This window comes from Trichomycterus rosablanca, chromosome 1, assembly GCF_030014385.1.
Source record: "Trichomycterus rosablanca isolate fTriRos1 chromosome 1, fTriRos1.hap1, whole genome shotgun sequence".
In the NCBI taxonomy this organism is placed as follows: domain Eukaryota; kingdom Metazoa; phylum Chordata; class Actinopteri; order Siluriformes; family Trichomycteridae; genus Trichomycterus; species Trichomycterus rosablanca.
In genome coordinates, this window is record NC_085988.1 from 43,382,027 (window position 1) to 43,405,205 (window position 23,179).

Consider the following 23,179-nt stretch of genomic DNA (forward strand, 5'->3'; position numbering starts at 1 on the left):
AATAAATAAATAAATACATAAACAACCATGAAGGATAAGATGGGGTAAATTAATTATACATGATGCATACAGTAAGTCTGTGTAGGTTAATTACTAGGGATACCACAAGACAGTTAAGAATCGATTCACATGTGTAACGATTCAAATCGGTTTACATGTATAATGAATCGATATTCACTTTAAACAGCAGAGGGCACTGGCGCTATTCACCTCACCTGGTTGACGTCACTACAGGGTTGCCAGGTTCTGAATTTTCCGATTTTCCAGCCAAATTTATTTATGTGAGGATACTCTCTTTATTTGTATCATTCATCTATTTATTTAATGTGGGATTTATTTCATTTCAGTTTTTTTTACACAAAAAGGGAAACGTGCAGCATTGTTTTGCATAGTTTGTACCTACCTCAAAAATAAAAGGGCATTCATTATTTAGATGAATAAAAGATAAGCACAAATACAGTATTATTATTTTTTAAAGAGAAATAATAAAAGGAAACTTTGTCATAATTTGTCTTCAATTTAAGTGTATCATTACATCCCTATAAATTACTAAAAAGTTGTTACTGTCATTTTTACACAGTAAAAATCAAACCCCAGCACAACCAGGAGCTCCAGGATCATCTAGAGAGAGCTACACACAGCTATACTTAACAAAATGAATGAGGTCACAAACACTCCTCTGGGTCTTGTGGAGCGAATGGTGGCTGTTATGGAGGGACAGCAGCACAAAAGCAAATCTTAAATACTGTTCAAGTGAAGTATTTACTTTGTGGACAAATTCAATGTTTTTGCAATTGTCATATTTTTTCTGAATGAAATAAATTTTGTCTGGCATCAGTTACTGGATTATTTAAAAAAAAATAAAAAACAGAAAAAACAGAGAACAAACAACAAAAAACAATGTTTACATTAGTTCATCTGTACTTGGTGCTTAAGTTCACCTCTATGTAATTTTTTTTTGTCAGACATTGTTTACTGGTTTTGGTATTTATAATCACTTACATGTTACATTTTTCTTAAATAAAATTTCTTTTTGCCAGACGCTGACTACTGGTTTAGTCTGAAAACACTGGAAAAAATGTTATCCAAGCTGTTTATTATGAGCGGAAGTTAATAATATAAAAAACAGCATTTGTAATGGCCCATTCATCCTAAACTATTTACACAGTGTAAAGACCATCTGTTAGGTTCAAATGATGCTATAAAATTACAGAAATGGAGATACATGATACAAGTCATTGGAGAGCAATGGTGTGTATGTTTAATGAATTAGGAAACCCATATACTGGTGTTTAAAAGGCAATCAATCTTCCTGCCTGTTGAAGTAGTCAATTAACATGGCTTGTACATCTGTACTTTCTGGCTGTCCATGCTCAGGTAATACCTGTACAGGTGGTTCCATGTTCTTGTGCATGACTGGAATGTCCTCGCTAAAGTGATCTCCATGCTCCTCACAGATGTTGTGAGGGACACATTATGTCAATGCCATATTCTTTGTTAGTTTCAGACTGCAACCATTCTTTTTTAAGAAACAGTTCCAATGTATTTTAGCCTCTAAAATACTGTTGTGCATCTAGAACCTGGAGTTGTATCTTTGTTGCTTTGGGACGTCACAAACACCATATTTCTTCCTAAATTTACTCTGACATTGCTTAAACGAATTGGTGACCCAATAAGTTCGCACTATGAAGAGGTGCTGCTCAATACTGTACACCACCATCCTGATGAGAAGTCGAGTGACTGAGTGAAGGGGTACGAGGTATGCACCCGGAAGTTGCAAACGGAGGTTAAACGTTGCAACGGCTACCCGGCGCCTACCTCATCGCTCTGACGCAGGGGCATCCCAGCTTGTTCGAAGCTCCATATACTGAGGAGCACATTGCACGTTGTTTCGTTCAGATTGCTTTGTCCTAGTGAGAGTTATTATAGAATATTGAGGGCCTCTTTCTCAATCTCCCTGTAGTATTACTGAATGCCATCCTTTTTAGGATGTGGTGCTTTTTTGGTATGTGGCTTCCATCAATTGCGTCTATGCTTTGTGTTACTCTCCAGCGATTATTAAAATAACTTGCCATCACCAATAGCTTCCTGGCATCAAAAAATGCAATGTGTACACAAAGAAGTACTTTAATTACTCCACTGCAGAACTTACGCACATAATGAAAACCCACAGCACTGAATTTGCTATTGGCAGTGATGTTGTTGCTATTGGTGACAGAATGTGTGACCCCATCAAACAGTGCAGCCACATAACCTGTTGGGTGTGACCCCACATGTTAAATTTTTCTAAATAAAATTACTTTTTGTCAAACACTTCCTACTCTTCTCGAATAAGTCTTAACTTTTAGTAAAGGTCAATGATAAAATAAAAAATTACATTTTGAGCATTTTTCTTGTTCACAGCTTCAGATGATGTGACTGTACTGTGTCTTAAAGAAATATAGAGGGGTCACATAATGTGACTCTGCCACACTATGTGACCCCTTAATATTTCTCTAAAAAGCAGTGCAGCCAAATAACCTGATGTATGTAACCACATGTCATATGCATGAAATGCTTATACACATAAATACAAATCACAAAGAGTGCTTACTGAGGTCACATTATCTGACAGTCACAGATGTTGGTGAAACATGCTGTGTAATAACCATAAACAATCATAACAGAAAAAGACCTCAAGCCAGTGGAACCATGGATCCGTTCTAAAAAGGTTCACTAGTTTGCAAGAACCGGCGCAAGCTCTGACATGAGCCGTAACACTTTGTTGGTGGAAAAGAGATATTTGGTAACATAGTGGCAGTTTGGTTTTAATGAGAATTAAGATTAATTTTTTATTAAGGGGCACCAACACAAGAGCAGTGGATTCACTGAGACAGGGAAAATAAGCATTTATGTAGTTGTAGTACCATTAAGCTTCAGGAACAGTGAGAAGCCATGATTAAAGAGACGTGCAGGACTCAAAGTTGCAGCCAAGAGCACAGAGGGTTGAAGAGCATTGTGAAGGAAAACAAGGGGGCTTTGACAGAGGGGAGCGTGACGATGTAATAGAATCATTTAGCTACGCAGAGGAATGACAGATCTGATGGATGGACAGAAGGGGAGCGGAGGGAAAATAATAAGTGTTATAATAAGCAGGCCAAGGAGGAGGAAAGTGTGTGGAGGTGTGTGCTAAAAGTGGGCCAACAATAAATGAATAAAAGAATGTGAGTGTGTGTTGTGAGAATGTCCAAAACCATTTTCCAAGCTAAACAGTAACAGGCCAACTGAGGTGAACCAAACTTTGTTTCATACTGCTACTCAGGTTTTGCAACTGTTCAGCTCCGGTTTCAAATGTTCCAAAATCAAGCAGAAACTTGCAAACTTGAAAATGCAAAAAGGAGAGGTGGGAACTGAGCCAGTTACAGCTCTGCCTTTTCAGGCACTCATTCTTCCATCTTTTTTTAACCAAAAGCCATAAATAATGTAGATGTAAGCCTACACTGTGACTAACAAGATCTACATGAATTATAAATGGAATGTGTTTAATTTGTTTTAGTAAGGTGTCATGTGTGAAGAGGCTTTAACATGGAGCAATGGCTAGTTTGGAGAGTTTGTTGAGACATTATATCTCCCTGTAGACAGTTTTATTTCTCAGCTGGGAGAATGGTAGGTTGGGGGAGGGGAGAGTTGATACAGTTGCAAGAAAAAGTGAGAAAACTTAAATTTTACCTACATTTTTGTTGTGATAAATGTTGCATCATAATAGACAAACATTCTGCCTTTACAAACCCCATTCCCAGAAAACTTGGGACGTTTTGTAAAACACAATAAAAAACAATCTGTGATTTGTTAACCATTTTAAATCTTTATTTAACTGATAAAATAAAAAAAAAATTCCAGTGTTTTACTGATTAGCTTCATTGTAGTTTGTAAATATAAACACATTTATAATTTGATGCAACAACACACCCCAAAAATAGTTGTGACAGAGGCATATTTACCCCTGTGTTCCATCACCTTTCCTATTAATAAGACTTTTTAATGGTTTGGAAACTAAGGACACTAATTGTTACAGCTTTGCAAGAGGAATATTTGTCCATTCTTGCTTGATACAAGACTTCAGCTGCTCAACAGTCTGTTGTTATTGTCATCTGATTCTCCTCTTCGTGCTGCACCATACATTTTCAATAGGAGATAGATCTGAACTGCACAGGCCAGTCAAGCACACACATTCTGTGTCTTCAGTTGTAGTGCATTGTCTTGCTGAAATAATCATGGATTTCCCAGGAAAACACATTCCCTTAATGGCAGCAAGTGTCTCTCTAAAATCCCAATATGCACCTCCGTGTCAGTGGTACCTTTACACATATGAAAGTCACTCATGCCATAAGCACTGATTCATTTGATGAAGAAAACTCAATGTCCTTTTTTTCCTGAAAACAAGATGAATCGTGGACTCATCTGACCACAGCATGCATTTCCACTGTCTTTTGGTCCATCTGGGATGAGTCTGGGCTCAGAGAATTCTGCAGCATTTTTGCATAGAACTGATGTTCGGCATTCTCTTTGTGTAATAGAGTTTCTGGTTGTATTTCTTGATGCAGCGGTGGACTGTGGTAAGTGACAATGGTTTTCTGAAAGACCCCAGAACCGATGAGGCTATATTTATCACAGATTCTTCTTTTTTACTGCATTTTACAAAACGTTCCAACTCTTTTTGAAAATGGGAATTGTACTAATGGCTAATAAAATGCAAACTTTTTCTGCCATAAACATTTTCTCATCTCTTTCCAGAACATGATTACATTTACAGCATTTAGCAGACACTTTTATCCAAAGCAACTTACAGTACTGTGATAGTATACTGTCTAAGCAATTGAGGGTTAAGGGCCGTACTCAAGGGCCCAACAGTGACAACCTGGCAGTGGTGGGGCTTGAACCAGCAACCTTTTGATTACTAGTCCAGTACCTTAACCACTAGGCTACAACTGTCCTATAAAAGGTTGCACTGTGTCAAGAAGGTATTTTAAAATTTGCAATATTTTTAATGTATTGTATGTATTGCATGCATGTTTTTCTTATAGTGATGAATACATGAAAACAGGCTTCAGCACGTTTTAGAATTTGCATAAGTCTGCTCTTGGTGTGATGTTTACAAGATGCCTACTCTAGGGAGAGACATTTATCATTACAGTCAGACTCTGACTGTAATTGCTTTTATAAAACAGGGCACCAATGCATCCCCCACTTCTAATCCCATTTCATGAATTGGAAAATCTGACTTTTAGAGACATTGTTAGCTTAGTTTAAATACTTTTCCAGCCTGGACTGAAAATGAATCATCATTAAGTTCAATAAAGACAATATGACTCATTATGTAGTGAACGTCTCTCTCTCTCTCTCTCTCTCTCTCTCTCTCTCTCTCTCTGTTTGACACGTGTGCAGGCTTAATCAAGCCGACGCCAGTGTGCAACAATTTCATTCTTCCCTCTGGCTCCAGGCCTGACAGGTCCTACTGACACAGCACTCCACACACACATACACACACGCTCATGCAAGCACGCACACACACACACAGAGCCAAGAGTATAACTGCAGCCAAGCAAATGTGCTTAGGAGGACAGTATTACTCAAACACACACACACACACACACACACACACACACACACACACACACACAGGCTAACACAAATACGCTGCTAACAGTTTAAAGAGGTGACACAACACACAGATTTACTAATTAAAAATATACTCCAAATATTTATGATTCTAAATATACAGACAAGTATGGTGCACTAAGCACTGGGCAAATTTACAACCACCACTGCTCTTGCAGATAACGTGCAAGATCTTTAGAAAAGATTTAGTCCAGTAAGCCAAGCTGGCATGCAGTTACAATAAATAAAATCTGTTGGCATTATTTGGAATCATTGGACATAGATCAGGAATAAACCTTGGACACAATGCCAAGGCAACACATTCACTTACAGTGATGGGTTATTTAGAGTAAGGAAACAACCTTCTGTGTTTTGTAAAGGTGCATACACATGGAAAATGTATTAGTCATGATGGAACAGTTAAGAGCCTTCCCCAAATTGTTGCTTTCAAAGTTGAAAGCATATAATTTATTTGATAAAACTGATATTAGACAGCTGTTAACAATGCATGGAATTGAAGCACCAGCACTCAGTAATTAGTAATTAAGTCATAGCCTAGTGGTAAAGGTACTGGACTGGTAATCAGAAGGTCGCTGGTTCAAGCCCCACCACTACCAGGTTGCTGCTGTTGGGCCCTTGAGGAAGGTTCTTAACCCTCAATTGCTCAGACTGTATACTGTAACTGTAATGTAAGTCGCTTTGGATAAAGGCGTCTGCTAAATCCCATAAATGTAAACAGTAATTAACATACTTTTGGCATTTCACTCATTTCTGCATTTTTTCTTTTCTTTCAGTGAATTGAGTTTGTTGTAGAATTACACAAAGAAACTACCTTCAGATTTGTAATTTGGTAGTGTAGAAAGTTATTTTATTGTAGCATGGCTCATTAACTGAAGCTGGTAACTTTTCCGAGCCTACATAAATATGGCTTATTTGACTGTTTCCATCTTAAAGTACATGGAATGGTGGCATCCTGCCAAGGTCATTAAAACACACAAAAAAGTGTGAAAGTCTGCTGAGAGGATTTTCTTCCAGACAGTAGAATATAAACAGGTCTCCCATAAATTAATAACTGCTGGAACATGGATGACACTCTCCACTGTGCAAGAAGCTCCTGTTTTTGCTTTTTCGTTGTTTATGTGATCATTAACAAACTTACATTTACATTTTCAGCATTTCAGCTGTTCTGTGACAGTATATATCGTCTAAATAATTGAAGGTTAAGGACCGTGCTCAAGGGCCCAACAGTGGCAACCTGGCAGTGGTGGGGCTTGAACCAGCAACCTTTCAATTACTAATCCAGTAGCTTAACTGCTAGGCTACAGAAAAATGAAATTTACCACCTTAATGTGTGACTGAAGTATGTAACTTTAACTTAAAAGCTGATGGATCCTTAACCAGCCTTAACTCTTTTAAGTTTTCTTGTTTGGTGTCTGAAAGCTGCATGGTGCTTCTATATTCTTTCCTTGACTTAAATGATTACCCACATTATTAAGCCTAAACATTTATGCTCATGAGTAGGCCAAAGGTTTCTGTAACCTAAAGAATATTAGCACTAACCAAATATGCATGTATCAGGTCTAGTAAAAAAACATTATTTTGTTCAGGACGCTGTTTGACCTCTGTCTTCAAGGACGAATACTTGATAGAAAACGTGTACAGTTACTATTTAAGGTCCAGACACAACAAGTTCAAATGAGGACTGAGACAATGATCACTGCCAACAGGATATGAAAGCTGGTGTCGTAATACCTACGTCCAAAGTACTCTTGTAGACAAATCTGGATCGTGGAAGCATCTGCAAAATCAGTTAGAGCCCAAATTGAGGTCAGACAATCCCCTGAGCTTTGGGCCTGACTATTAATAATCACTTATTTAGTTCCACCTGTCATAAAAACAAAGACAGTATCCAGGACAACATCAGGGTACATGAGCTATTTAAATATTAGGTTAAAATACTATGTAATCTGAAGACCGGACTTAAAACTTTACATCAGAGAAGTACATTTACATTTGTTATGCAGGTTAAATAAACATTTTAAGTTAAATCATGTTTTTATGATCTCTGCTAACCGTGCTCACGGACACTGGGTTCCTGAACTGAAATTATCCTAACAATATGTGAAGCAGTCAAACTAAACACAGCCATGGAACACATTTAAGGTGAACTTTTAACTGCCTACACAAACAAAGTCATCTAAAATACCAGAGACACTGTGCCTGGAAGTGCTTCCAGTTACTGTATCATCTGGGGAACTGATACTAAGCAGAATGCCAACAGGGTATTACACACACTACTGTGTATTTCATCAGGGATCCCTGTTTACAGAAAGAACATTATCCAAGTGACAGAGATGACAATGGGTATTTAAAGATACATTAGAAGGACGCTATTTAAAAAGGAAAGTTAGCCTGGATACAACAACTAGCCATGTGAGAGAAGGCCAGATGGAAAGTCAACTTCTTTCCACTGCAACAATGACTCCTACTGTCTGATTAATACACCAACATGAACAAGGAGGAATACAAGAAGCATAGTGCGTGTTAAAGCTCAGTGTAGAAATCCGTAAGTAACATAATATGGCCAGCAGCTCTACCTGGCCAGAGTGAATATAGTACAAGGACAGAGAGACTGCAATAAAAAAAATTAAAAAGTGTATTTGGCAAGGGTAAAAGGTTTCTGCAACACCATCACCTGGAACATGGTTGGGGCAGTATGGGTAAAATACTGGGTGATGGGTAAAAATGCAATTACATCCAATCAAAATTACATCCACAACACAATAAAATGTGCAAAAGGTCTAGGGGTCTGAATGCTTTCTAAATCCATTGTATTTTGACATGGCTTTTATTCAACAAATCAATAAGAGTAGTATAAATTAACACTGTGATGGTGAAATCTCATTCATTTTTACCTGTGACAACAAATTATTAATAATTGTTAATGCAGTTGTATATAGTTTTGATAATAGAAAAAAGTAGATTGTATAAGATGCAGTGCCTGTTTGTCACAGACATAGTGCTAACTGGTCAGCCCAAAGAGTGCTATGTTGCCACTGAGTCCTTTAGACGCCAATTAGCAAACTCCAAGTAGTCTCTCATATGTGTTTTGTTTAACAGCGGCTTCCATTTTGCCACTTTGATAAAGGGCTGGTTCATGCTACAAAGATGGATGTCTATCCAACAGGTTCTTGCATACATGCACAGGCCTTTAAAGCTTTTTAAGATTTATTATTGGATTATTATTATTATTTTATACCTTCCTGCCCAGTGACCTTTCCCCCCATATGCCCAGTTTGACCTATCAGCCAATTCTAAGAAGGTTAAAGGTTGTGCCAAGTTTCTCTCAGTTTAAAGTTACTAAAACCGCTGTGGTCCAGGTTCCTTGCCTTGACTTATGTCTTACCACAATTTGATCAAAGAGATCCACAGACAATTGAACAGACTTATTGGTGTAGTGTTTGTCCTCACAATGGAGTGTAAAATGTGGGCCCTTGTAGACCTAAGTGTCTGCCTTTACAAACTATGCCCAATCAATTCTAATAGCAACAGGTGAACTTAAATTTTAGACACACATTCATTTTGAATTCTGATGTCTGATTTAAACACTGGCTGAAGTTCTTTATCCATGCTCACATTTAGACATTCAAGAATAAAGGTTTAATATTTAGAAAAAATGCCTTTAAGGGGACTTGTATAGAAAAAACAGTTCATGATGTGTTGGTGATATGTTAAAAAAATAACTTGAGAGAATTCACTTGTTTAAAGCTTGCAACACTTCAACACAGACACAGACAGACACAAACACACTCATGATAAGTAATAAAAAAAGAAGGTGCAGATTGGTGTGTGTGTGTGTATATGTGTGTGTGTGTGCAGGCAGGGAATAAAATACTTGGTGCACCGAAGAATGCAAATGTTTAGGTTATGCTTCTTGTAAAAAATGAAAATTACACAATGGTATGCAAAGACTCGTTCAGCTGGCCAGGTGAACAATTGTCTACAAGGAAGAAGTAAACACAATGATTATAATGGGCTCAGTGCTTAGCGCCGGCAGGAAGACTGACCCGTAATAACGTTCTTATCTGACAGGATCAGCAAGGCGACAGTCTAGGCTAGATGTGTAAGATAACAAGCTATAATAAAACTAGTTATTCAGTGCCAACCGATAACAGTACTTTCTTATTTTTTCCACGTCTGTTTAAATGTTTGGTTTAATTCAGAAGTTTACATACACTTTTACTAGACATGTAAACTACTAATATTTACTACTAATGTTTAAAAAGTTTTGCTGATTTTAATGATAAAGCATAGAGTATAGCGAAAACCCAGACAATGTACAAAGGTAAGCAGTAAACTGCTAGGAGTAAAAATAATGTTTATTTTAGAGTCTTAACAAAAAGGCTTTGTCTGGGAACAATAAAATAATTAACAGCTTAGAGATGCTTTGCCAGAATGGAGATAAATTAGGCTGTTTTTTGACACCAGTGTCAAGTGTTAAACATGGAGGAGGAAACATGCTGGTCTGGGGCTCTTTTGTTGGATCCAAAGTCTGGAATTCTGACCTAAAAACATTACCAGGGTATTTGGCAGCACCATGCAATGCCTCTGATCTGCTCTATTTCAAAACAAAGTGCTGCTAGAACAGTGAGTACTGGCACACAAAGCCAACAATCATGTCTACCAAAACAAATCCTCTTTTATGTCCTTATGAAGGTCAGTTGTTCTAGCGACCTTGAAATGTAAGTGTTTACCTTACAAAAAGAACAGTAGCTTGATTATCTATAATTGAGCAGAACAAACTTTACCATTAATCTGCTATTGTGTTGTGTAATCTTTTTAAAGCTTTTAAAGGCTATCATTATGACCTGTAGATAACTGTAAGCCACGTATCACGAAACTCCAATGTAATCATTTGCTTGTCCAATTTTGAGCCATATGTGCTTTATTTGCCTGCTTAATACACACATAAACCAATTACCAATTAATGTTTTATAAACATATATATTTATTCATATTTGTTTATATATAGCATTTTAAACACTATGAATTGATTTTTAAAACAACAATTTTGATACAAACCACATAAAAAATGTATATGAAATAGTATAATAGTTTTCTTTACTAAATACAAATACAAACTATTAGTTGTCATGTGTAAATTACATAAAACATTTGATTTGCTTAAAATAGCTTTTTATTCCTGCACTACAACAGTCCAATTTTTACCTAAGTGCATTATGCTTCCCCTCTACTGGTGCTGACCTCCGCCCCGGCTGTAGAGAGCGAACTGACACATGCACCCTCCGACACGTGAGCAGTAGCCGACTGCATCTTTTCACCTGCATGAGGCGAGTTCATATGCAGACCAGCCTTGTGCAGGGACAGCCACACCCGATCAGCATTATTCCTCTACTCTATGCAGACGCCATCAACCAGCCAGCAGAGGTCGAAATTGCAGCAGTTACAAGGAATTCTTCTGCCCCCATATACTATTATGTATACTATTCCTGACATGTGAGTGTGATTTTATTAAAGCTTCCTTAATGTATTGACTTTATAATAAACACACACCTACGCGCACACACATGCATAGGAACAGGCTTAAATGCATGTACACATGATTTCATGTAGTACCACAGATATCACTGGGATTGTTTTGACTATGAAGAGGAAGCAGGGATTTGGCTAAAGCAACAAGCTATGGCTGTGCCCCCTTAAACCACCCACATACAAGCTTAATGAAAATCTGCTCACAAATCTCTTCAACCACAAAGCAAACTTACACCACAGTGCTTACAGAATCTAATATAAGAACTATCTATAATAACATCATGGATGATACTGCCAATAATGTAAAGAAATTTAAAGGTTAGGTTGGAAACCAGTGTTTTATTTTCTTTAAATTAACCTTGACGGTATAAAAACATAAGCTTTTTCTTATTTATATATACTGTATTTAACAAACTTTCAATAAACCAACTAGATGCTGAATACATAGCTGTAGAATGTTTGCTCTAGTCCAGTGTGCTTCTCTTGTTGATAGAGATGTGTGATCTTAAGCAAATCGCTCCAAAGCAACAGTGTCTGGGTCACAGACCGGTCCAAATATCCCAGATTAATCCCCCTAGCTTTATTTAGACTGGTCAGCAAATATAAACGGAACTACCATGTCCATGCTGAGAAATGCTACAGCTTCACTTCACAGCACATACCAAAGCCAGCATGTTCTGCTGCAAGAGAGGCTTATAAACCAAGTCATACACAAACTGTGAGTTCCTTGATCTTGTCACTGTCTTGAGTCATTTTGTCTTCATCTTAAACTTTTTAATGATCAAATAATACTATACATTTGTAAGTTTAATTTTATGTTCTATTATCATTTTCATCTTTATCCTGGTCAGAATTGCGATGTGTCCAGTTTTTCTCGTCATCAATCCATTGCAAGGCCATGGCCACCCTCTTAGACACAGCCAGTCATGTCTGTATATACAGTGTATCACAAAAGTGAGTACACCCCTCACATTTCTGCAAATATTTCATTATATCTTTTCATGGGACAACACTATAGACATGAAACTTGGATATAACTAAGAGTAGTCAGTGTACAACTTGTATAGCAGTGTAGATTTACTGTCTTCTGAAAATAACTCAACACACAGCCATTAATGTCTAAATAGCTGGCAACACAAGTGAGTACACCCCACAGTGAACATGTCCAAATTGTGCCCAAATGTGTCGTTGTCCCTCCCTGGTGTCATGTGTCAAGGTCCCAGGTGTAAATGGGGAGCAGGGCTGTTAAATTTGGTGTTTTGGGTACAATTCTCTCATACTGGCCACTGGATATTCAACATGGCACCTCATGGCAAAGAACTCTCTGAGGATGTGAGAAATAGAATTGTTGCTCTCCACAAAGATGGCCTGGGCTATAAGAAGATTGCTAACACCCTGAAACTGAGCTACAGCATGGTGGCCAAGGTCATACAGCGGTTTTCCAGGACAGGTTCCACTTGGAACAGGCTTCGCCAGGGTCGACCAAAGAAGTTGAGTGCACGCGTTCGGCGTCATATCCAGAGGTTGGCTTTAAAAAATAGACACATGAGTGCTGCCAGCATTGCTGCAGAGGTTGAAGACGTGGGAGGTCAGCCTGTCAGTGCTCAGACCATACGCCGCACACTGCATCAACTCGGTCTGCATTGTCGTCATCCCAGAAGGAAGCTGACGCACAAGAAAACCCGCAAACAGTTTGCTGAAGACAAGCAGTCCAAGAACATGGATTACTGGAATGCCCTGTGGTCTGACGAGACCAAGATAAACTTGTTTGGCTCAGATGGTGTCCAGCATGTGTGGCGGCGCCCTGGTGAGAAGTACCAAGACAACTGTATCTTGCCTACAGTCAAGCATGGTGGTGGTAGCATCATGGTCTTGGGCTGCATGAGTGTTGCTGGAACTGGGGAGCTGCAGTTCATTGAGGGAAACATGAATTCCAACATGTACTGTGACATTCTGAAACAGAGCATGATCCCCTCCCTTCGAAAACTGGGCCTCATGGCAGTTTTCCAACAGGATAACGACCCCAAACACAACCTTCAAGATGACAACTGCCTTGCTGAGGAAGCTGAAGGTAAAGGTGATGGACTAAACCCAATTGAGCACCTGTGGCGCATCCTCAAGTGGAAGGTGGAGGAGTTCAAGGTGTCTAACATCCACCAGCTCCGTGATGTCATCATGGAGGAGTGGAAGAGGATTCCAGTAGCAACCTGTGCAGCTGGAGGGTTAAGGCAGTGCTGGATAATAATGGTGGTCACACAAAATATTGACACTTTGGGCACAATTTGGACATGTTCACTGTGGGGTGTACTCACTTATGTTGCCAGCTATTTAGACATTAATGGCTGTGTGTTGAGTTATTTTCAGAAGACAGTAAATCTACACTGCTATACAAGTTGTACACTGACTACTCTAAGTTATATCCAAGTTTTATTTCTATACTGTTGTCCCATGAAAAGATATAATGAAATATTTGCAGAAATGTGAGGGGTGTACTCACTTTTGTGATACACTGTAGATGCCCAAACCGATAGCAACAATGAGGATTCAAAACCTGGATCCCAGCAGTGGTGGGCTAGTGTAATTTACCACTGTCTCTGTTCATAAATTAATTTTGTGACAATTTAAAATCCAAGAAGTGTAGGAGAAGTTTTCACTGAGGATAAAAGAGTAATAAACACTGTAGATTTTTTATGCTACTCATATATATGCTACTCAAAAACGTCATTCCCCGTGCTAAAATCACAGTAACGCACGGCCTCTCGTGGCTTATTGCTTTAATATATATATATATATATATATATTATTACAAATATTTTGCTCTTTAATAACGCTCCGGCAGTCTTAACCCGCAACACACGCAATGGGTAAATGTTACAGCCAGATTCCGGCGTAGTGAAGAAGCGTCGCTCCCTACTCCCCACACCTTTACCTTTGGATTGAAATCTCACTTAAAATGGTGGAATACCCTACGTAGTGCACTTCACAGGTGGGGTGAATGGAATGCTCCTACAGAATTGGTGCTAATGGTTAAAAGACCGCTTTCTGAACCAATCAGACCTTTTGATTAAAATTTTTTGGTAAGAAAAACTGTTATTCACTCAGTTATTCGCTGTTATTCACTATTTACTCAGTTTGCGTCACACAGATGATGTGTCAATGAAATGCTTGATTGGCTTTCTAACGAGTTAGTGTTTTACTTCACAACCGGGAAAAGTTTGGAGGTTTTAAATTATAAGCACACATTTACAAAATAATGGATTATATTCCTAATGGGACAACGCACGCTTATAAATGTAATAGCATCTGGAAGAACATAAGCTAAGGTAAGCAGTGCTTATGATTTTTTTTTGCTGTGTTTTTGATTTTGGTCGCTGTGCCGTGGTTTATCGCACGCTTTTGTTTTGCAATGAAAACGCTATGCTACATTTCCAATATATGTTTTGTGTATATTATATTGACTCGTGAGTTGACTCTGACTCTAGTCTAAAGACTTGTGACCTGACTCGGACTCTAGTCTAAAGACTTGTGACTTGACTCGGACTCTAGCCTAAAGACTCGTGACTTGACTCGGACTCGTATTTTGTGACTTGTGAACATCTCTGGCTCACAGCTCAAAAGAAAAACTGAATATAAACCATAGAATACAAGTCATTATTGGAAACTATTTGAAATACTTCAGTTATTTGATATTATGTACACAGTTTATATAGGTTTATTAATCTACTTAATCAATAGGGGGTTGTGGAGACAGTCTCAGCAAAGATAGTATTGACTAATACTCTAGAGATTGTTGTAGAAGTAATACAACCTGAGTGAGGAAATTAACTTGAACATACACATGCTGTCATTTAGCTGGTCATTAATTAAGTCTGGATAACAATTGGACACCATAAACTACTGACGTATGTGGTTTTTCATATCCATACTGGCCCATGTTTTAGTACTAACATGCAAAGGCTAAAATTCAGATACCTCTGCCACCATCCCCCTCTCTCTAGGCGTGCAATTCAATCCTGGCCTTGAAAACTTCGTAACCTTAGCCACTGTGCCTAGCCCTACATGGCAACCACCAGCGTGTTTAATGGAAGTCTGCAAACATATGACTAGTGGGGGGATGAACAGAGATCTCTCTATACGACCACTGGCCATATGGGGAGCAAGACTAGAGGTGGTAATTGATGGTATCTGTCTGTGGCTCCCCGACCCAACTAACAGACATACTGAAACGACGTGATGGAAGAAGAAAGAAAAAAAAGGCAAAAGCTAATGTTACATCCCTCTTTCCCTATTCATTTGTTCATTCACTCGCTGATGTAGGGGGTCTGTGATCACAAAAAGTTAAACCCACTCTCCCCAACCCCCTTCCTCAAGCCAACAATGGGGTCTCTGCTAAAGCAGAAAGCACTGAGCTTAGTTTGACTCAAGAGCACTAAGTCCAGGTCACACAGCTACTGTATGTTCATGCACAAACACAGTGCTCAATGCCTTTCAGCCTTTCAAAGACCAAGGCACTGCCGGCAGGATGGTGCCCAAGTACAATGAACATTAGCTGTGCCACACTGATGTGGTGCTGACATATCGGCAACACTAACTGGCACCATATGGGCCGCAGGCTGCTATAAAGCATCAGGCATGAACAAGAGCTGCTGCACACCTGGCTTTCTATAGATCTAGGATCTGCATGATCTACTTACATGGCTAACAAAAGCCAACATTTAACTAAGAGATGTATTCAGAGTTGCAATTAAACTCGGCAACTTAAGTAGGGCAGAGGTAGCTTAGTAGTTAAGGTGCCGGACTAGTGATCAGGAGGTCGCTGGTTTAAGCCCTACTTCTGCCAAGTTTCCACTGTTGAGCTCCTGATCAAGGCCCTTAACCCTCAATTGCTTGCATTGTATTCAGTTACAACTGTAAGCCGCTAGATTCCATAATGTAAAATGTGAGTAGAATGATAAAATATATAAAGTATTTACATTTTCAGCATTTAGCAGACGCTTTTATCCAAAGCGACTTACACAATGTGCGGAACACGATGAGCAATTGAGGGTTAAGGGCCTTGCTCAGGGACCCAACAGTGGCAACAAGTGGTGAGGCTTGAACCGGCAACCTTCTGTTTACTAGTCTAGTACCTTAACCACTGAGCTATCACTGGCCTATAGAGTATAGTAGAATACTATTTCATGAATATCATTCTAAATGGACATAGGTGCATACACCTGCACAGAGGATGACCTGTTCAGAGTATGCAGTGCTGAATAGATCTTCAAACAACTTGCTAAACCTAAACCTGAAACAAAACTAATTTCACTCAAGTTTCATTTCATTTGCTCAGCAAACCACACAGTGATCTATTTACTCACTCACACACTCATTCACATTATGGATGCTTTGCAAAAAGATAGAAGAAAATAGAAATACCCTGAGGAAACCATATGCCAAACAGCTCACAGACAACCTGATATAAGATTCAAATCCAGGCCAACTTCAATGATTTGTGCAATTGTTCTTACACTGATCAGCCATAACATTAAAACCACCTCCTTGTTTCTACACACATTGTTCAGTTTATCAGGTCCACTTACCATATAGAAGCACTTTGTAGTTCTACAATTACAGTTTCTCTGCATGCTTTGTTAGCCCCCTTTCATGCTGTTCTTCAATGGTCAGGACCCGCACAGGACGACCACAGAGTAGGTATTATTTGGGTGGTAGATCATTTATTGTCAGCACTGCAGAAACACTGACATGGTGGTGGTGTGTTAGTGTGTGTTTTGCTGATATGAGTAGATAAGACACAGCAGCGCAGCTGGAGTTTTTAAATACCATGTCCACTCACTGTCCACTCTATTAGACACTCCTACCCAGTTGGTTCACATTGTGGATGTAAAGTGAGAGACGATCGCTCATCTATTGCTGCTGTTTGAGTTGGTCATCTTCTAGACCGTCATCAGTGGTCACAGGATGCTGCCCACAGGGAGCTGTTGGCTGGATATATTTTTGGTTGGTGGACTATTCTCAGTCCAGCAGTGACAGTGAGGTGTTTAAAAACTCCATCAGCGCTGCTGTGTCTGATCTACTCATACCAGCACAACACACACTAACACACCACCACCATGTCAGTGTCACTGCAGTGCTGAGAATGATTCACCACCCAAATAATACCTACTATGTAGTGATACTGAGAGAGTCCTGACCATTGAAGAACAGCATGAAAGGGGGCTAACAAAGCATGCAGAGAAACAGATGGACTACAGTCAGTAATTGTAGAACTACAAAGTGCTTCTATATGGTAAGTGGAGCTGATAAAATTAACAGTGAGTGTAGAAACAAGGAGGTGGTTTAATGTTATGGCTGATCGGTGTATATAGTATGTTTTTTACATTTAATTTTGACAGCACACATAGGATGAAGCTAAATACAAATTAAGTCATTTTATTACTTTCGAAAGCCACACAAACATACCCAAAACAAACTGGAAAGCCAATGTCACCAGCCCCCAATCATGAATTAGTAGACGGACTCAGTAGTCTGCCCACCAGTCAGTGTTCTCCTCTTGTGTGGAGTTCTTTTGTGTATGCTGTTTGCGTTGGTGCGCCTCGGCCGTCTCTGTTTGCATGAGTAGACAGAGCAATATTGAGGAGCCTTTCCATTTGTTTAACTCGCACCCATTCAACTCTGACAATAACCGACTATTAAACAACACTGACGCAGCAGGGCATCAATGAGCCGTCGGGGGGCTTGATAGTCACACACTGTTTCTGCAAATAGCCAGCTAAACTGAGAGTGGTTGTACAACCACTTCAGCAATACTGTGTTATAATTTCCTTAAGGGCTGTGAAATGCTTCCTTCAGAAGTGTGTTTGAAAGCAGCCCAAGAAAAATGATGGAAACTTTGGAGCTTTGTTTACCTGAACAGCAGGAGGTTCTTAAGTGTCTATTGAACAAGGGTGGCTAATAAATCAGCAAAGGTTCTGCATTAAAATGCACATTTTAGGACTAATTTTAAGGGCTTCATTAAAAAAATACTAAAACATGAACTATAACCAGCTTACTGAATTTCACTTTAACTTTATTCATCACAACTACTGTGCAACTACACTGCCTTTGGTGCATTTAGCCTTTTTAAGCTGTTTCCTTTGTACAAAGTCTATAATGAAAGGAACGTAATGTAAAAATGTGGTTTATAATTTGGTTACATTATCGATTTGTCAGTAAACAATGGTTATGAACAGAGTTTGTAAAAAATATTGTGTTTAAGTCATGTTATGTGGTTTTTTTTTAGAAAACCTGTAGAGTTGAGCCCTGTCCTGTTCCAGTATGGCTGTGCACCTGAGCACAAAGCAAGGTCAATAAGGACATAGTTTGATTAGTTGGGTGTAGAAGAATTCCAGTAGCCTGCACAGATCCCTGATATCATCCTCACTGAACACCTTTTAGATGAATCAGAACATCAACTGTAAGCCTGACAACTGCAAGCCTCACAAATGTTTAATGACTGAAAAAGTACACTGATCAGCCATAACATTAAAACTACCTCCTTGTTTCTACACTCACTGTCCATTTGATCAGCTCCACTTACCATATAGGAGCACTTTGTAGTTCTACAATTACTGTCTGTAGTCCATCTATTTCTCTACATACTTTTTTAACCTGCTTTCATCCTGTTCTTTGATGGTCTGGACCCCTACAGGACCACCACAGAGCAGGTATTAATTAGGTGGTGGATGATTCTCAGCACTGCAGTGACAATGACATGGTGGTGGTGTGTTAGTGTGTGTTGTGTTGGTATGAGTGGATCAGACACAGCAGCGCTGCTGGAGTTTTTAAATACCGTGTTCACTCACTGTCCACTCTATTGGACACTCCTACCTAGTTGGTCCACCTTGTAGATGTAAAGTCAGAGACGATCGCTGCCCACCGGGCACTGTTGGCTGGATATTTTTGGTTGGTGGACTATTCTCAGTCCAGCAGTGACAGTGAGGTGTTTAAAAACTCCATCAGCATTGCTGTGTCTTATTCACTCAGACCAGCACAACACACACTAACACACCACCACCATGTCAGTGTCACTGCAGTGCTGAGAATGACCCACCACCCAAATAATACCTTCTCTGTAGTGGTCCTGGGAGAGTCCTGACCATTGAAGAACAGGGTGAAAGGGGGCTAACAAAGCATGCAGAGAAACAGATGGACTACAGTCAGTAATTGTAAAACTACAAAGTGCTTCTATATGGTAAGTGGAGCTGATAAAATGGACAATGTGTGTAGAAACAAGGAGGTGGTATTAATGTTATGGCTGATAGGTGTGTATTATAATACAGATTATATTTCGTATAGTTATGCGGTTTGGAACCAGTTTATCTGCTTCCAACATGCTCATGCCAAGATTAATGTCAATTAGCTGAGCTGATCTCCAACCACACCCATTCATATATTTTTCTAACCAATCACTGCAGACTTCAGTCACAATTTTTGGAGCTTCTTTTTTCAGAAAGAAACTTTTCCAAGCTGCCTTGTTAGCCCTACCTCCAGTACAAAGCACCTTTGCAACCATTCATTTGTGAATAACTGTATGAATAGTAGAACAAAGCAGCCTTTTGACTAAATAATTAATATCAATTTTTAATTTTTTTTAATGCCTGAGTAAATATCTGATCAGTAATATTCCAAAAAAATATATATTATTTTGGTTTATTTTGGCTATTCTATCCGTTATCCAGTGCTCTCAGAGTCTGTCAGTGACAGCATTTATTCTTACACTTGTTGCACCAGTCTAAATATAGCCTATTGAAATTTAAATGAAAGAGAAAGAGAGGGGGAAAGGAAGAATAGAGAGGGTTCTAAAGCAGTATGTAAACAAGCCCTCCACTGTGTGCTGGAGACGTTTTCACTGCTGGTCCTGCATGTGGAGGCCCGACGCTCTTTAAGCACACAACCGTTAGCATCTCCATGAAAACACAACAGACAGCATGTAATTGATGATTAGCCCATCTGCATGTCACCCAGTGCTTCTTGTGAGAAAATAAATATTTACCTAGTGATAAAACAGTTATTTGAAACAGTTATTTCAAAATGTTTTATATATAAAACATTTTGTTTAATGCATTAAAAACAAGAAGGTGATTATTAGTTACTATTAACTATCTTTAAAACTTAATACACAATTTCAATTTCCAGGAATTACATTACCTGAATGGCAATAAGTGTCTCTTAAAAATTCCAAAATGTACTTTCACATAAATGGTATGTCTTGGGCACAGTTGTTGGCTTTTGCTGATAACAGCCTGGAAGGTCTTTTCCTTTTTTAGCACAAACAACCCAATGTCAATGTCTCAATGTCGAAGACTGATCTGACCCCAGAACCCATTTACACATCTGAAATGAGCTTGAGTGCAAATTGATGTACAGATTTTTCTTTGTGTAACAGAGTTTCAGGTTACATTTCTTAAAGCAGCGGTGGACTGTGTTAAGTGACAATGTTTTTCCAAAGTATTTACAAGACCGTGTGGCTATATTAATCACAGTAGCATAATAGTGTCTTATGAAACACTGTCTGAGGGCTTGAAGGTCACAGTCAACAATGCTTTCCAGCCTTGTCATGCCAGGACTGATTTTTTTTCTAGATTCAGTGAATTTTTTTCAAAAATATTATACATAATAGATATCAAACTACCTAAATTATTTGCAGTCTTTTGTTGAGAAATGTAATTCTGAACTCGAAGACAATTCTCTTGCGAATTTTGGCAGTAAGTGGTAAGCCACAACCCAGTCTTTGGTGGATATCTTCACCTGTTACCAGTTCATCTGCTTACTAACCTTTTTACTTTAATTTTGCCCCTGTCCAAACTGTTGAGAGCATTGCAGAAATCAATTCAAAATCAAGAATGAACAAAACTCAGATTTTTGCTTTTAATGAATTTCACAAAATGTCCCACCTTTTCTGAAAATGGAGTTTGTTCATACCATGTAGTATACTATCCCTTTAGTACCCTTTGCTACCATTTTTTTAAAACAAGTTTGTACTGAATTAATTAAAGTCTATGTCTAATGGGCCCAAATGCCATGTAGATCATGTCCTTTTGTTGGCAACCTTGGTTAATTACATTGCAAATTAGGTTCATTTTCAATTCTTGCAGGTTCAGGGCTACACCCAGTGCCTCGTGGGCAAGGCAAGGCACTACTCGCCCTGTGAAATACAGTAAACATTAAAAATACAGTATATAGTAGAAGCCAAAGGCCTAAGACCACTAGTTAAATGTTTCTATTTAGGGCATTTATTAAAATGTTTTTTATTGCAAATTTCAAACCTAAAAGCTTTGAACAACTACTTGAAGGCCAAAGAAGATTAAGGCCTGATGACATGCCATGGATATTCCTCTGCAGTTGTATTGTAAATGCTGGAATAACATTAATCAGATTTTAGTTATATAACAAAAAGACCATTTAAGACATTAGAGAGGTTAGGTGGGGTTATTTGGGAGGTCTGGCATGGATAAATTCTATTTACATAATTTTTATGGGAAAAATAGGTTTAACGTACGAACATTTTGACAGCCCTTTGGAACCAATTAAGTCAAGGGTCTACTGTACCTTTATTCTAATTTCTTTATAAATTTCTTTTACTCATGACACAATGTGTCAGTTGTAGAGACATGCAGTCTACTTTATATTGCATCATGTATAGATGTAATAGGGCTGTAATACTTAAGGCTGGAAGTGTGTAGTCAGTTTTAGGGCAGTGGTAGCTCAGTGGTTAAAGTACTGGACTTGTAATCAGTTCAAGCCCCATCCTCGCCAAGTTGCCATTGTTGGGCCCCTGAGCAAGACCCTTAACCCTCAATTGTTCAAATTGTGTTCAGTCATAATCATAAGTTGCTTTGGATAAAAGTGTCTGTTTTTACAGCACTGTAGTTTAGGAATCTATTATTAATAATTAATAAGAGTAGCAGTAGGAGCTATTCTGTATAGTGAAATGAACATCAAGTAAAAATTGACAGTTTAAAACAAAATACTGTGATAATATCTTGGTATATCTTGGTTGGAATAAGTGAAAAAAAAACACTTCATTTAGTCACCTCTTCATTTATTATTTTTCCATATCATCATGCCTGGTTGTGCATCATATTTTACACAGATAAAATAAATGTAATGTTGTTAAAAATACCAATATAATATAAAATCTGTCTTTACAGTAAAATTCAAACATGCCATGTTATCCTGGACACCATTCTAAAAATTATTGCTGTAATTAGTAATTATTCTTTATTTATTTGTAATGCTATATGTGTGCTTAATAACTACTCAAAGAACAAATCTTATTCAGAATTACCCTGCTGTACCTATATATCAACTGTCATGTCTCATTCAATACAGGTTTAGATTAGTATATTACATAATTTAAATATGAATGAAGGTTTATATTAAACAAATCCAATTTGTGTATTAATATACATTTTCTATCATCACATGTTTTAAGTGTACTGAAAAATTCTGGTATGCTGGTAGATGCACAGGAAAGTGGTTTCTGGGAACCTGGTTTTGATCTTCATATCTGGTCAGTGTCTGTAAAAAGTTTTGCGTGTTCCTATCGTGTCTGTGTAGATTTTCTTTGGGTATCCCAGCCTTCCACGTCCCAAGTAAATTAATATAATGTGTGTGTGTAGCCCTGAGATGGATTGGTGGCATGTTGTGAATGTTTCTCTGCCTTGCTGGCAAAGCTTTACCCGGTTAAAGCAGTAACCAGAAATACTTAAATTATGAATAAAACATGATCAAGTAAGCAGGAATTTAAATATTCCATAAAATATTTAGAAGATACTGTACTTTAATTATTTAATTACAGTGTTAAACTAATAGTGGTTCCTGAAATAAATGTTAATAGTTTAACTATTTTTAAAGGCACTTCACACCAGAGTTAAGTATTTAAAGCCACCGTACTAACTTACGCTATTTCATTAGCAGATGAATGCAAATGGTGATCTAGTGCCTC

The 23,179-nt window shown here is 38.3% G+C and overlaps 1 protein-coding gene across 1 annotated transcript in view; it reads right to left on the reverse strand.

The window, feature by feature from the left end:
• Nucleotides 1-23,179, reverse strand: part of kcnq1.2 (potassium voltage-gated channel, KQT-like subfamily, member 1.2) — a 180,383-nt gene that overhangs the window by 66,848 nt on the left and 90,356 nt on the right. The window contains exons 15-17 of the mRNA XM_063003118.1: nt 14,583-14,605; nt 11,429-11,442; nt 1,581-1,600 (exon numbers count right to left, since the gene is read on the reverse strand). Coding sequence (XP_062859188.1) covers nt 1,581-1,600; nt 11,429-11,442; nt 14,583-14,605 — 57 coding nt within the window. The remainder of the gene's footprint in view (nt 1-1,580; nt 1,601-11,428; nt 11,443-14,582; nt 14,606-23,179) is intronic.